At 37.1% G+C, this 13,903-nt stretch overlaps 1 protein-coding gene across 5 annotated transcripts; it reads right to left on the bottom strand.

Annotated features, from left to right (window-relative positions):
• Positions 1-163: 163 nt before the first annotated feature.
• bcas1 (brain enriched myelin associated protein 1) lies at positions 164-13,520 on the bottom strand. Of its 5 annotated transcripts, none has more exons than XM_075475299.1 (15): positions 13,206-13,520; positions 12,980-13,049; positions 12,723-12,804; positions 10,792-11,102; positions 8,359-8,526; positions 7,358-7,417; positions 7,123-7,158; positions 6,722-6,937; positions 4,909-4,950; positions 4,724-4,789; positions 3,241-3,279; positions 2,443-2,565; positions 2,244-2,324; positions 1,676-1,894; positions 164-1,194 (listed from the first exon to the last, which is right to left on the bottom strand). In XM_075475299.1, exons 2-15 carry the CDS (start codon positions 13,016-13,018, stop codon positions 1,114-1,116), a joined length of 1,563 nt encoding a protein of 520 aa, XP_075331414.1. In that variant the 5' UTR covers positions 13,019-13,049; positions 13,206-13,520; the 3' UTR covers positions 164-1,113. The 5 variants fall into 5 exon arrangements, with proteins under 5 accessions (XP_075331414.1, XP_075331415.1, XP_075331416.1 ...); XM_075475300.1 differs by having other exon boundaries at positions 2,443-2,562; XM_075475301.1 differs by lacking the exon at positions 7,123-7,158.
• Between the last annotated feature and the right edge of the window lie 383 nt (positions 13,521-13,903).

The following is a 13,903-nucleotide window of genomic DNA, read 5'->3' as shown; positions in this document are numbered from 1 at the left end:
TGCATTCAAAGGATCAGGGATGTTAGTGGAGCAAGAAGGTCATCTTGAATCATTTTGCCTAACCTGCTGAGTCACAACAACAGAATTTTTGGAAACACCTCGTAACTTTTCATAAAGCTTAATGCTGTTATAGTTGATGCTGATGTAGAATAGACAAAACAGAAACAGTGAACATATTTATTGTCTTAAACATAGCCGAGGTTACACATACAGGAATACATATAAGCAAAAATAAGTATAATAACTGCACATAGGCCAAACACAAATGACTAACACCATAAGACTAAATTAATTTATACACAAAAAGTGCTGTGATTGAATTAAAAGGTAATTGGTTGTGATTTTACAACTACTGCAAAACATACCACAAGGACACATTGGCACATCTCATGTAGATTTGTTAAAATTAGTATTTACAATCAATTGCCCAAAGAGGAGTAAAGATTGTGATTTCCTAGATGGCCCATTACATAATTGCTGTGGTACATTTGACTGTGCTTTAATCTGTATGTAGTGAACATGGAGTTAAAACAAGTGTAAGTGCAATGTGCTATAAAAACAGTCCTTACATCAGCTCTATCTGGGACTGTCAATTTGAATTTTTTATTTATGTTTAAGAACCTGTTCCAGTTTAATTTCACATCAGCTTCTGCATTACAACTGTTGCATGAATGTCTTGGTATGAACTGTAAAAATAGAACCTATATGACATTGCATTTTTAATTTTTCAAGACAGATTATTTACTAAAAGCAAAGCAGAGCACTATATATTGCATAAGCCCAGGATGTTAGATTATTAAACAGGGAGAAGTCAAGTTATGCTTAAAGGTCTGTAGAAAAGGTTTCACACTCATGTTGCTCTACTTATCAGGACATTTATGCGATCAAAAAATATATATATCTCAACAAGGTTGCCATTAAGTCGGTCTTTGGCCAGGCCTGATCCTCTCTAGTTTAACTACCTGTTTACGACTCTCTTTGTTCACTTTCCTTTATCCTCCCAATACCTCTTAATATTGTAATGTCTAAAAAAAGTAGTTAAAGTAATTAAGGGGGTTGATGATGATGACAGAGACAAAGATAAAGGCTGAGTAAGAGGGAGTCTTAAGGGTTTTATTTGGCTTTTTCTGCTGCTGCAGCAACGGTCACTGGTTCTGTCTGGACCCCGGCATCTGTTGAGTGACGTTTTTGACCCTGCAATTAAGAGGGAGAAAAAACTGAATGCTTTTTTTTTTTTTTTCACAAATGCAAACCTACTGCAACAATATTTAACCAGAAGAAATGACCGTTACTAAAACTGCATTGCTTTGAGCGTGTCCTCTGATTTGGTCAGACCAAAGACAAAGTGAAATATGTTGACTGTAAGTCAACAGGACAAAAACCACAACTGTGCACAAGAATTCCAGTTCTATAACATGACGTGGCATGTCAACCTGCTTGGTTTTTAGCTGAGTATGGCTTACATCTTAGATAGTGTAATAAGTTGCTGCTGCCATCTAGTGGAGGTAACACAAAAATAGATTGCAACGTGTGGGGTCATTCAAAAGATTTCCAGATAATCATGTGAGGGAATTAAAAGGGTGTTGTGCATATTTTATATGTGTAACATTTCTGTTTTAAATTTGTAATTAGTCTCTTCTTTTCTTTAAAAAAAAAAAAGTGGTGCTCTCCTCACCAGATTTTTAAAGAACAACTGGATGGAGTTCCTCTTCTCCAGTTTTCTGGGCACATTGGCTGCATCATCTCCAGCTTGGGAGGCCGCTGGTACTGGCTTGTTATCTACAACTGCCTCTGAAGACTTGGCTGCTGCTTTGGGCTCCTCCTTGGCTTTAACTGCTTGAGCTGCCTCTGCTGCTGCAGGTGGGGTTGGGGTCGTCTTCTTGGGCTCAGGAGCCTAGAAAAGATGTAATACATTGTGAAAAATATAATTGTGCCAGTACTTTGTCAGCAGAGGATCCAGTGACTGTTATGGATACTTAGTGTGAGTATAAATAAGCCTATATGGAATATGGTAACTTGAAGTGACATTAATATGTACACTTACTGTTAGGATACAGTTTGTCTTAGTGATTACAACATTATGAGAGATGATGCTCTTATGTGTTGTTATCACTTTCAAACAGAATAGCAAACAGAGAGAGATACTTCGATAAATATCTTGTTTAGAGCACTTTTTAATCCCAGATGTAATTACTCTGGTTAATGATGCATCTTTTCACGGGAGGTCATTTTTCTATATTTACCAGTCCAGTAGTTTTCCTTAGGAGCCGAACTCCACTTGTGGAGGCTGCTTGGACTTTTGTGGTCATCTGATCTAACAGTACCTCAAATTCACATTAATCTGTTACTTGCTGTCAAGTAATTCAATCACAATGCATACCCAGAGATTTTCAGATGTTTTCAGGGCTTAAAAATTGAATAGGTCCTTGAATAGGTCCTTACTTTGGGCTTGAAGAGAGAAAGGAACGATGATTTTGAGGCTGCTCTCTTTTCTTCTTGAACAGGTGGTGGTGGTTCTGGCTTTGCAGCTGCTTCCAGAGTGCCAGTTTTTGAAGGATCCACCTTCTTTTATCAAGAAAGCACAGAGGAAAACACAACTCATGAGATATCTTTTAAAAAAAAAATCTAAGGCACGGTTATCAAGAGCAGGAGCTGCCACCTGTGACATAAAAGAGGAGGTAATCAAGAAAAATCTCCAAATCATAATATAGAAGCATAGGAACAGATAACCTCACACCATTATTCACAGTCAGAAATGGAAGTTCTCTGTGAAAAGAATGGAAAGGAACACTGAAAAGGTAAAGTGCCAATCTTGACAGAAGATTCTGTGATTTTTCCACCTTTAAAGAAATAGTTAGACAGTTCTCCATTTTGGGAAATTCCTCATTTCTTTCAGAATGAAAGATGTTTAATCCGTCGATCAAATATGGAACTGCAGCAAGAGGACACTTAGTTGAAGGAAGCAAAATGTTCAGCTAACTGATAAACAGCATGAAACAGCTATATCTAGCTTTATCTAGTTTAACAAAATCTGGACAAGCAATATTTCATTAAGTTTAATATAAAAGTTTGAAAACTTGAAAAATTGAATTTTACATTATATAATGTAATACTGGCTTTGCTATGCCAGCCATTTCTTTTCACCTTTTCATCTTACTTTTTTCTTCTTTCTTTCTTTCTTAAAATGATAATATTAACAAGATTAGGTTTTTCCCAAAATGCTGAACCACACTTATTTACCTCAGCTTCTACCCCTGGCTGTGGTACATCTTCCATCATCTGCAGAATAAGGAGAGGTTTTTTTTTTCTTCGTTTTTTTGTGTTAAAAAAAATTCAAACTTTTGTGTAATCAAAAATTAATTCACTATTAAACTACCCTGTTTCCATAAAAGTGGGGATGCTTTATTTAAAAATAGTACAAAAACAACATAAGACAGTGGACAGCTGTAAGTGAAACAATGTTCTCTAAATAATATGTTGTACTCTCATTTTCAGTTTGATTCAAGCAATCTGTTTCAGAAAAATGGGACAGTGGCATGTTTACTACTGCGTTACATCACCATGTAAACATTTCGGAACTGAGGACCAACTACTGTTGCTTTGAAAAGGAAATGGTGTTTTGTATGCTCAACAATTTGGGCTCCTATGTCATATATTTTATTTAATAATTCGGACTTTGTGTCGGCCAGTTTAACATCTGAACGTATTAGAGCATTTTCTTGTTTCCACATTATTTGATTAATTCATCTTTGTGTTTCCTCCTTCATTGTCTTATATTTCACCAATTTCTACATTTATTTGTGTGTTGTGGTAACCCCATCATTCCATAAACTGAGGTCTGGGCTTTGGCCAAGCCATTCCAAGACTTTAATGTCTCTCCTTAAACTACTTGAGTGTTGCTTTAGCTGTACACTCAGATTGGTTGTCATTCTAAAAAGTAAACCTCTATCCCAGTCTCAGTTCTCTGGAAGATGGAAACAGATTTTCCTTTAAGAAGTTGCATGTTTTTTCACACCATTTCTCATTCTTTCTGTTCTGCCCAATTTCAGGTCCTAATGATGGCAAACATCCCCATTGCATGATACTCCCACCACTGGGCTTCACGGTGGGGATGGTGTTCATGGAAGAAAGAGATGTTGGGTTTGCCAAACATACAGCATTTTGCTTAATAGCAAAAAATTGCTTATAGCAAATAGCTTTCTTCTTTTTTTTTTTAACCATTCTTCCATGAAGCCCAGGTTTGTTAAGTTTACAGTTTTAATCAGAACAGTGAACAGACACTTTAGTCACTGCTAAAAGCTCAACAGCTTCCTCAGAAGCTCTTTGCTACCTCTTTTATCAGTGACCTAAAACTAGAATTTTCGTCGTCTGCTCTTTTTTGTCAGGTTTGTTGTGGTGTTATGTTAATTTAATTTTCTATAAATAGATTAAATGTTGCCTTCGAAATATTCAGTTTTTGATTTTACAACAATCCGAATCCACATTTATCTAAAATCTTGTAAATAAACTCTTTGGAGAGTTCCTTGATCTACATTATGGTGCCTGCTTTGTGGTGAATAGTGTTTAATTATTCAACAAATTATTGCATTGGAACCATCACTTGTTTGGAAACAGGGTTATTTGTGGTACAAATGGAACATATTGCACATCAATAACAATATAATTCCAATATGCCTGCAGAGTGAAGAAAATAAATATTCCTGAGCACTTCTTGCTCATTTACCTGCACTTCTACTACTCGTTGTGGCACCTCCACTGCTGCCTTCTGAGGTTCAACCTTATTATCAGTCTGAGCAAATTCAAAAGAAGAGCATGTGAAGACAGCCATGTAGCCCCAATGATGTAAAGATGGAAATTCCTTTCCACTCCTTACAAAGGAGAAAACCCCAAGACTTTCTTTTAATTTACCTGCACTTCTACAACAGGCTGTGGCACCTCCACTGGTGTCTCCTGCAGGGTAAAAGTGCTTTTATATTCTGAGCACATGCAGATTAATATTAAGTAAAATACTGTGACAAGACGTCATGTTATGCAGACAACACTGTAAGGTTTGCTTTCATTCTATGACTAATTCTGCTCAGCATGCAGTTTCACTTTCACACCAGCGTACATGAACATAACATCTACCGAAAACACCTGCAAAGATTAAAGAGACAGTTCAAAATACTTGTATTTATACAACTGTATCTCTACTTCTATAGCTGCCTGTGGTGCCTCCTTGATTGTCAGCAGGACAGTGAAAGAAGTCTTACTTTTATTAAAATCTGAAAGGGCAGGAAAGAAATGTCACCTCCTGTATAAAACACATGACAGTTTGTATGAAAGTATTGAAGTGTTAGCATTACAGTGGTTGCTGACTTACATGAACTGGTTAAAGGAATAGTTAAGATGCCTTAGATGAGCCAGAGGAAATGATTGTACACTGTTACGTCTGTGTGTGAGCACGAAACTAAACTGAGGCTCAAAACTTAACACCTGTAAGGCTCCAAAACATTGTCTACAGAAGAATTTAGATACCATTGGCAAACATTAACTGAAATATTGCTAAAGCTAATTAAAGCATTTCAGTGACCACAGTGACAAATACTGTCTATGGAGAAATTTGTAAGGCTGTGTTTGTGTACAAGAGATAAAGAAAAAACACAGCAGTTGTTATATACAGCCCCTGCAAGGCTCACAGAAAAAGACAGAATTACTTAAACTTGACCACATTAAGCTAGGTCATAATGGAAGCGATTAGCATGATTGTTTTAAGTATAACTGAAACTAAACTAAGACCAATAGCTTTTTATAGTTCTTTTGTGTTATGCAAATTATACTTGAATGCAGCTGTACTTTTTTTTTTAATTAGCTAGTGCACTGTAGACTGTAACAGCTGATTGTACCTTTAGCATTTGTGGTCATGTATTCATGTAGGCCTACCATGTTTGACACATAAAGCTAAGCAATTAGAATATTGCGTTTTGCTTTTTTAACCCAAACAAAAACTGAAATCACTTGTGGTGTATCACATCTAGTGACTACCAGAGAAGCTTGATTGTAAAATGAATTAAGATGATAAACAAGAAACAACATATAAGGTGAGTTTAGCAGGGAGCTGCAGAGGTGCTGGTTGGAGTAGGCCTATATGTGATTTAGCCAGTTTAGCTGTTTCCCAAGTCTTACACTCTTGATACAAAGCAAAATTCATTTATCTGGCTTCATACCTTTCACACAGACATTAAAAGTAACCAGATTGCACAAAATGTCATTTACATTTTTAATCAAACAATACTCAATTGAATTATGAATTATGGTAGAAACAATGACAACGATTTGAGGGACTACTGTAGCATTTTTTTCAGAGTTCTGAATAACCTGATTCTCCTGAGAGAATGAGAATGAGGAAAACTACTACCTTACACAACTGCTGTCCTAGTTATGAAACAGTAGTTGGCAAGTTTCTACCACCTCCAAGCACATCAGCTTCTGTTCTGTTAGTATCCGCATGAGCCATGGTCAGTTTGAGAGTATAATAATCTACTGTACCACTGTGGCAGGCTTGGCATTTGCTCCACTTGCTGTAGCAGCCTTGACTTTGGGTGTCTTGAATCCTAACAGTACCTCAAATTCACATGTTTCACACTAGGTTATAATCCAAAATGCTTTGAGAAATGCTGTAAAAATGTCCATGAAATAGTAATTTAATCTTGCCATCTGGAGTTATAGGTGTTTTATTTACCTTTGGGCGGAAGAATCTGCTTAGAGTTTCTTTGGCTGATTTTCCTTTTGAGGGTTCAGGCTCCTTTGCAGCAGCTTTTAGATCTTCTTTTGGGGCTGGCTTTACAGGTTTAGCAGTAGGTTCTCCTTTAATTTCCATTTTCGGTGGCTCCGGAGGAGGTGGTGGTGGAGCAGGCATTCCTTTTGGAGCTGCTGACGGTTCAGAAATTTGTGCAACCTATTTAAGAAAGAGGGTAAATATCAATGACATGAAAGAAAGAAATTTCTTAAAAATGTGTTATTTTAGAAATTAGCAAATGAAATGTATTTTCTGGATGTGCATTGAACCCAGCCAAATGAATATCATGTGAACCACCAGATGTGTTTGGAATATCAAAACACTTTTATAGGCTATATGCTCACTGTAGTGGGTGCTGCAGGTTGAGTCTCCTTCAGGGACTATTTTGCAACAGAAAAAGGAAGCAGTTAGAGATGCACAATTAATCTGAAGCAAACAAAGTCAGCAAAAAGCTTATGTGTATGCCCTCTAGGTGCTAATTAGCCCTCGATATTACTGCCATCACTATTACTTTGGCAATAGAGATATAGTGTGATAATGCAAGAGCAATCATACATTCAACATTTAACATCTGTTCACCTGATCTTTTGTCAATTCGGGAGCGGCTGTTTCCTTTTTGGATGTTTTGGTGGTAGTCACCTGTGAAAGGATAGAATAAAAGGTAACTGTCTTAATGAGAACAAATATAAAAGAATACCCAAGTGCTAAATCATATAGCTTGATGCTGATTTATATGCCGGTATGACTGCACAATAAAGATTTCAGAGTCAGAGGATGTAGCTGATGTAACAAGAACAGAAAAATAATTATTTCTGTAAAACAGAAGCCTTTCATGAATTCAGACATAGGCCTTTATGGGAGGCTAACTGAGGCAGACAGAGTGCACACTGAGGTCCCTGACAGAGCACATACAGTACATGCGCTGTCATTCTGCTGGCCATTGTGCTCTGGAGATGGCGTAGGCCTGCCCTCGCTCTATCTTCACAAATCTCAACTTCCAACCGCACAGGCCTTCCTTGTGAGCTCACACTATGGGATGAACAATAGGCCACCACATTCCCGCATGTTCAAAGACTTGATTAGCATGGGGCTGGGGCAATGGTAACTCTTTAAAACGGCATGAATCCAAAAGCCAACATGATGAAGAGGAAATACAATAGCTGCTTGTTGTAGGTTTTCCACTGTCACTGTCATCGTGGCAGATTTCGTTATGGATACCTTAGTTTACTGCCATATACAGTAAAACATTCCCCTACATTGAATAAAATGGTTAACAAGTGCACAAATCAAATTAAGTCTCATGCCTCGCTCAGTGTTGAATTAGCTCGGGTTTCTACTTTACAAAAGAATAATCCAAACACGTCAGCCTCAGTAAAGAATTGCATGATCATTAGAACACACATCAATATTCTTTCTGTAGTTTCAGCATTTCAGCTATTTCTTCTAGAATTGTTTTATCACATTAGGTGACTGCACTTCTTTATTTGATTTTTTCTAAGCTTTCTTATTCTACAACACAAACAGTCAGAAACATCAACAGTTTTGAAGCCTGCCCTAATTTTTTAAATGGTGTCACTTACTAGTGTTTTGAAGAAGTTCATAACTGGATTCTCTTCTGGGATACCGTCCTCTTGGCTTTCCACAGGCTGACCGTTTCCGTTGTCAGTTGCAGGAACTTTGTTGCTCTCTAGAGTCACACTCTCTGGCTCCGTCACTGGTTCTGTGTCTTGCTTTAGGTTAGCTGTCTCCTATGCACCAGCATGAATAATTAGCTTTTGAGAACTATGTTAGAGCAACTGCACTGATATATAAACAGTTAGTGTCTTAATCGCAGCATTGAGATGGGAGCACAATTCCAACCATGCCTCTGCCTACTCGAGGCATTGTCAACAATCACCCTTTTATTAATGTGCGTGTCCCACCCCTCACTCATTGATATTCAACAATGTGTGAGAGTTATGCCCTGAGAAATGCCAGGAAAGTTAACTACCTTGCCAAGTCTTTATAGTTAGTGTCTTTAAGATATCTGGATTGATTTTAAGATATTTTTTATTAATGTGTTCTCTGCAAACTTTGTTCAATTGTGTATCAATATTTATTTATTTTTTTTGTCAGACTTCATATTGAAACTTAAATGAGGGCTTATTTGTCACTGAACACAATATAATCCAAATACATTCTTAACAAAAGTATGAAGAAGAACAAAAAGAATCTTAAAGCTCACAGTTTCTGAGTTTTCTTCCTTCATTTTAGTGGAAATGTTTCCATAAGGTTTGTTTTGATGATTTATGCAAACAGTGGCTCTGTGCACTGCTATCAAAGACAAGTCCTTTGACGGTGTAATTGCATTTATTATAACACAGCATGCATAAACTAAAATCACACTTCAATAAATGATGGAATCTTCCTCAAACTCAGCGATTTCATCTGTGAGTTCTGGAACAGACTCAGGCTTGACTTCAACAACAGGAAAAATGAAAGCATCTTGAAGCATTCGCTCAAAGTTGAGGAGCTCAAAAAGACCATCAGAAATGAGAATTTCAGCCTTTGGGCAACTTTCCCAGTTTTTTGGCTGCTCATTCACTGTCTGAGGGATGAGTTTTTCTAGCTGATTTCTTTCTAGTACATCCATGTCCGTAGCATCAACATTAACAGTGATATCCAATGGGACTGTAAGTTCTTTTTCAGGCATGTCTGAGTTTGCAAGTATAAGACACGGCTCCTCACGGACAACCTCGGACATTGTTTCTGTCACCGTAGTAACTAGCTCCTCATTAAAGGAGGGAATGTCATTTGCTCCTTCTGCCTCAGGAGTGACAGCATTAGATTCAGGTTTGGCTATTTCAATCACTACTGCATCAGATGACATGACTCCAACTCCCTCACTTTTGTCCACAGTAATTACTTCATCGGCTCCTAACTCTGCTGTGATTACAGCAGTGTAGTCAGAGGTTTCAGAGCCGGAAGCAAAAACTGCTTCAGCACAGTTGAACACCATTTTTGGAAGGTTGACCTCCACTACCATGGTTTCCTCAGTCTTATATTCAGGTGCAATCTTCTCTTTTCTGAGATATAATTGGCTTGCTCAGATTCTGGTTCTGAGGCCATTTCTAGGCTCAGTTTCCTGAGGGCTAAAACTGTGAGAAAAATCTACCAGATCTACCAGCATTGTCATAGACACTGTTCTCCATGACAACCACTTCATCGATTGTGATCTCAGCTGACTAGATATCTGAAGCTTCATTATTTAAAGTGCCTTTTACACTCCCCACATCTGATTATTTAAGTGAGGCTTTAGTGGTGTCCATCATGGCTATTTCTTCCGGTGGGCCCTCTGTGTTTTGGTTTCTCTCATCCCTAGTTTCCTCTGAAATATCTGCAGGTTTTCTGTCTGTTTGTATTGATAGTTCAGTTTCATGATGTAGGTGTCCCTCTTGATTGTCAGTGTTACCCATGCTGGCAGGTTCATCACCATCTTTTGAATTCTTTATTATGGAAATCAATTTTCATGTTTAGACAAAATACAGTTAGTGTTTGTTTCCAGGGTACGTAAGATCACTGTGTGGATAACCTCAGATTGGTTGTACCAAACGAGGTGAGGTCAACGCTTTTCTTTGTTTTCTTATTTTCATCAAATCCCATGATATGATCAAAACTAGCAGCATGATCCTTTATCCTTATTATGTCTGCAGCACTGAAAAGTACACATACAGGATCAAAGCATTTGCCAGAGATAATTTCCAGTTGATGATAAATTCACATTTTGTGCTTTGACTCTAAACTAATGACAGTTACAACGCTTATCAATGAAGGAGTATGTGTGGCCCACTAATGTGTTTTGTACTTATTATTATCTTTGGCCAACAAGTTGTATGGTATATTACATAGTAGCCTCGAGGAATAATAAATAAGGTCTCTTCGTGGGTGTGGTTAATGATAAAGCAACTAAAACATATTACCAGATACACTGCATGTCATTTGAATATTAAGAAAAATAATAATAGTGCACTCACCTGCTGTGGATCAGTGGGAAAATTACTTGTATCCACTTGATCTACACTTGAAGTTTTCTTTTCTTTTTCTTCAACTCTCTCGCCATCAGGTTTATGATCTTTCTTTTTGAACAGTTTGCCGAAACGATTAACCTTTTCCTCTTTGCTTGTCTTGACCTCTTCCTTCTTGTTGTTGGTGTCAGGGATTTCTGAAATGACTTGAACATTTGCAGACTGAGCGTCTGATTCGACTACCACACAGTCACTTGATTCTGTTGCAAGGTTTAAAGGTATGGGCTCGCCATTCTGATGGACTGTGTTGTCGGTCTTCACTGCAAAAAAGACAATAATAATTGCTATTAAAGAACTGCATTTACAAGTCAGATGAAATACATACTATGTGTTTTTTATAATTAAAAATCTGACTGAGAATTTAAGGGGGCATATTATGAAAACAAAAATCCCTTTCTATGTGTTTAAGAGCACTTTTTTTTCAGGCTGCTTTGTTGTGAAAATGTGTAATTTAGTGAGACATTCAGATTTACAGGGTACTGTTATGTAACAGTAACATCTAAGAACAGAATTATACTGCTATACCATCTTTATTTCCACCCACAAGTTCACATCATTCTGCATTCTTTGTACCTCCAAAGTAGGAAGTTGGAGCTCTGAACTCTTTTCCCATTTGTTACTGAATACAGCATCAGAAATGGAGCACCATAACCCGCCTGGTAAAAGCTGCCCATATAAGCAAGAGATAACACAGAAGAGTGGATTGACAGTGAGGAAAATGTCGTGATTTTGACTCATCCATTATTTGTTTTTTTTGATAACCTGGGCCAGTTCCATGTGTGACTCGTGGCAGGATTGTGCATAAAGAGGCACCAGTACCAACTGTCTGCGATTGAACTGAAGACAAATGGAAAGTAAGTACTTGAGAATACAACTGACAGTGTTTTTTTGTCATTTTGGTGTGTGAGATTTGTTTATTGTGTGGGCTAGTTTGAGCTCTGAGGCTCTGTCTGCTCTTTCTTATCGTATATCTTGTTTAATTAGTGCAAAGCTGTAGGGCTGATTTTTAAGGAAGCACACCTCGCAGAAGAAAGGGGTGCGGTGGAGCTGAATAGCTCGCTTCATCTCCAAAAACTGGCTCTATGAACAGGGCTGTAAAGATGAGGCTGAAAAATAAGCTGTTGTACTGTATCTCTTTCATATTTTAACCAAAAGCATGTAGTTGAAACACAGACATTTCATTAAGAACTCAAGAAATTCTGTCAACTTGTGAAGAAAGAAGTATAAGGGGTGTCTTTTAATAAAGTCCTGATTTTTGTAATCTAAAATCTGCTTTCTATTATTAATTAAGATACCAAAGTATATTTGCTTCCTGTATGCAACATTTAATAAATTTCTACTTGTCTAATTCTTTATGAAGCAAACATGGGCTTGTCGGTGCAAGAAAGTGTCATCTTTATCTCTACAGTCAACATATCAGCTATAAAACAAACTCAAGTGCCAGTGGGAATTGCAGAGTATTACTTTGACTTCAGGGACACAAAGCACACCATGACAGGTCAAATAGTCACTCCTTGTTAGTGTCTAAGACTACGCCTATAGTTTACATTGGGAGACTTGAGATAGAGTCCAGTTGGGAGTCACTTTATTTACAGAGTATTATGAGAATCTTTATGACTAATACAACATGGACATTAAAAGTTCAGCTGGTTTAGTGTGTCAATGTGGAGTATTTTCCCATAAAGTGAGACAATAAAACACAACAAAGAACACAAAACTAAAAAAACTTTTGCTAAGTGGAGGTGCAATCCATATTTTCGAGCATTAGTTTGCTCATTCTGCATATTGTTTCTATATTTACACATCACATTTTAACATTTAAAGTCATCATTATCATTTGCTCATTTTTGTTAAGAAGAAGAAAATAAAAAGTCACTTACCATCGATCTCCAAACTGTTAGATGTGATGTTTGCAGAGAAGCCATTCACAGATCCATTTCCATGCTTAGAAATGTTCCCATTCTATGAAGGAAAAAATGAAGATGTCGTCCATAAGCAAAACAAAGAGATAAATGCAAGTTTCCAATGCACATAGACAACTGAGTTTCCTTGCATTTTGAAAAGCGGGCAAGGGATTGGTAAAGTTTTAAATGCAATAGCTGAGTGTTACAGGTCTGTGTACTCTGTATGGTTTCACCTGGGTAAGTCCTTCATTAGTGGATTGCTCGTTTCCCATATTATTCCCTGTGGGGGTTTGCAGCTTCCACCTGTGAAACACATCCCAAAAAAACAAGAGGTTTTTTATGTTACACTGACAAGCAAATATAAACTACAAACAATAGTTAAAATCTTAAGAGTGATTGTGATATTTTTCATTTCTGTACATATTTTGCTTTGGTCCTAACTTCATTCAAATATCTTACCTTGTTACACCGCTGCAGGTTGAGTAAGTGATATCCTTTAACAAAATGTATGTCTGTCGGAGAAATGGATGCTCTCCTCTTTCTTGACTGTCTACGGAAGATACTATTCACAGGCTGTTATGTGTGCTTTAAAATGGGTGTGACTGTTTTTATGCAATCAATTGGATTCCCTCCAGTAAAAGACAAACTATCCACCCAACAGAGTTTTGATACTTGTGAGTAAAATAATGTAATTAGCTCATATCACAAATAATATCTTTGTCAATTATCAGGGAAAAAAAGAACATAATCACAATGAGGTTACTCTCTAGTCTGTAGCTCAGCGGAAAGTGGTGCTGTATGTTTTGTTGACAAAGGTAACAGAGGCTAACAGGATGTGTGTGAAGGATACTGGGCTGGTACGCCCAAAACAAAAACAACTGTATTTTCATTTAAACTCCTGATGCTTGAACCTCTCAATTTGATTTGAGGACAAAACTTGAAGGATTTTAATATTTAGGTTGTTACTTATTTCATATTTAGATTTTGAGTTGGTATTCTTAGTCAAATTAACACACATCATGACATATTTTTCGTATTGTTTTGATGTTAGTTCATAAAACCCAAAGATTTTGTTTTGTAAAGTAACTGCTTTAATATAAAAAACAAACTCAACTTTCTGCTTTGTTGTTGTTTTTGTGAGTAAATCTTCCACGATC

This window comes from Odontesthes bonariensis, chromosome 10 (genome assembly GCF_027942865.1).
Source record: "Odontesthes bonariensis isolate fOdoBon6 chromosome 10, fOdoBon6.hap1, whole genome shotgun sequence".
In the NCBI taxonomy this organism is placed as follows: domain Eukaryota; kingdom Metazoa; phylum Chordata; class Actinopteri; order Atheriniformes; family Atherinopsidae; genus Odontesthes; species Odontesthes bonariensis.
This window is presented reverse-complemented; position numbering and strand designations above follow the sequence as displayed.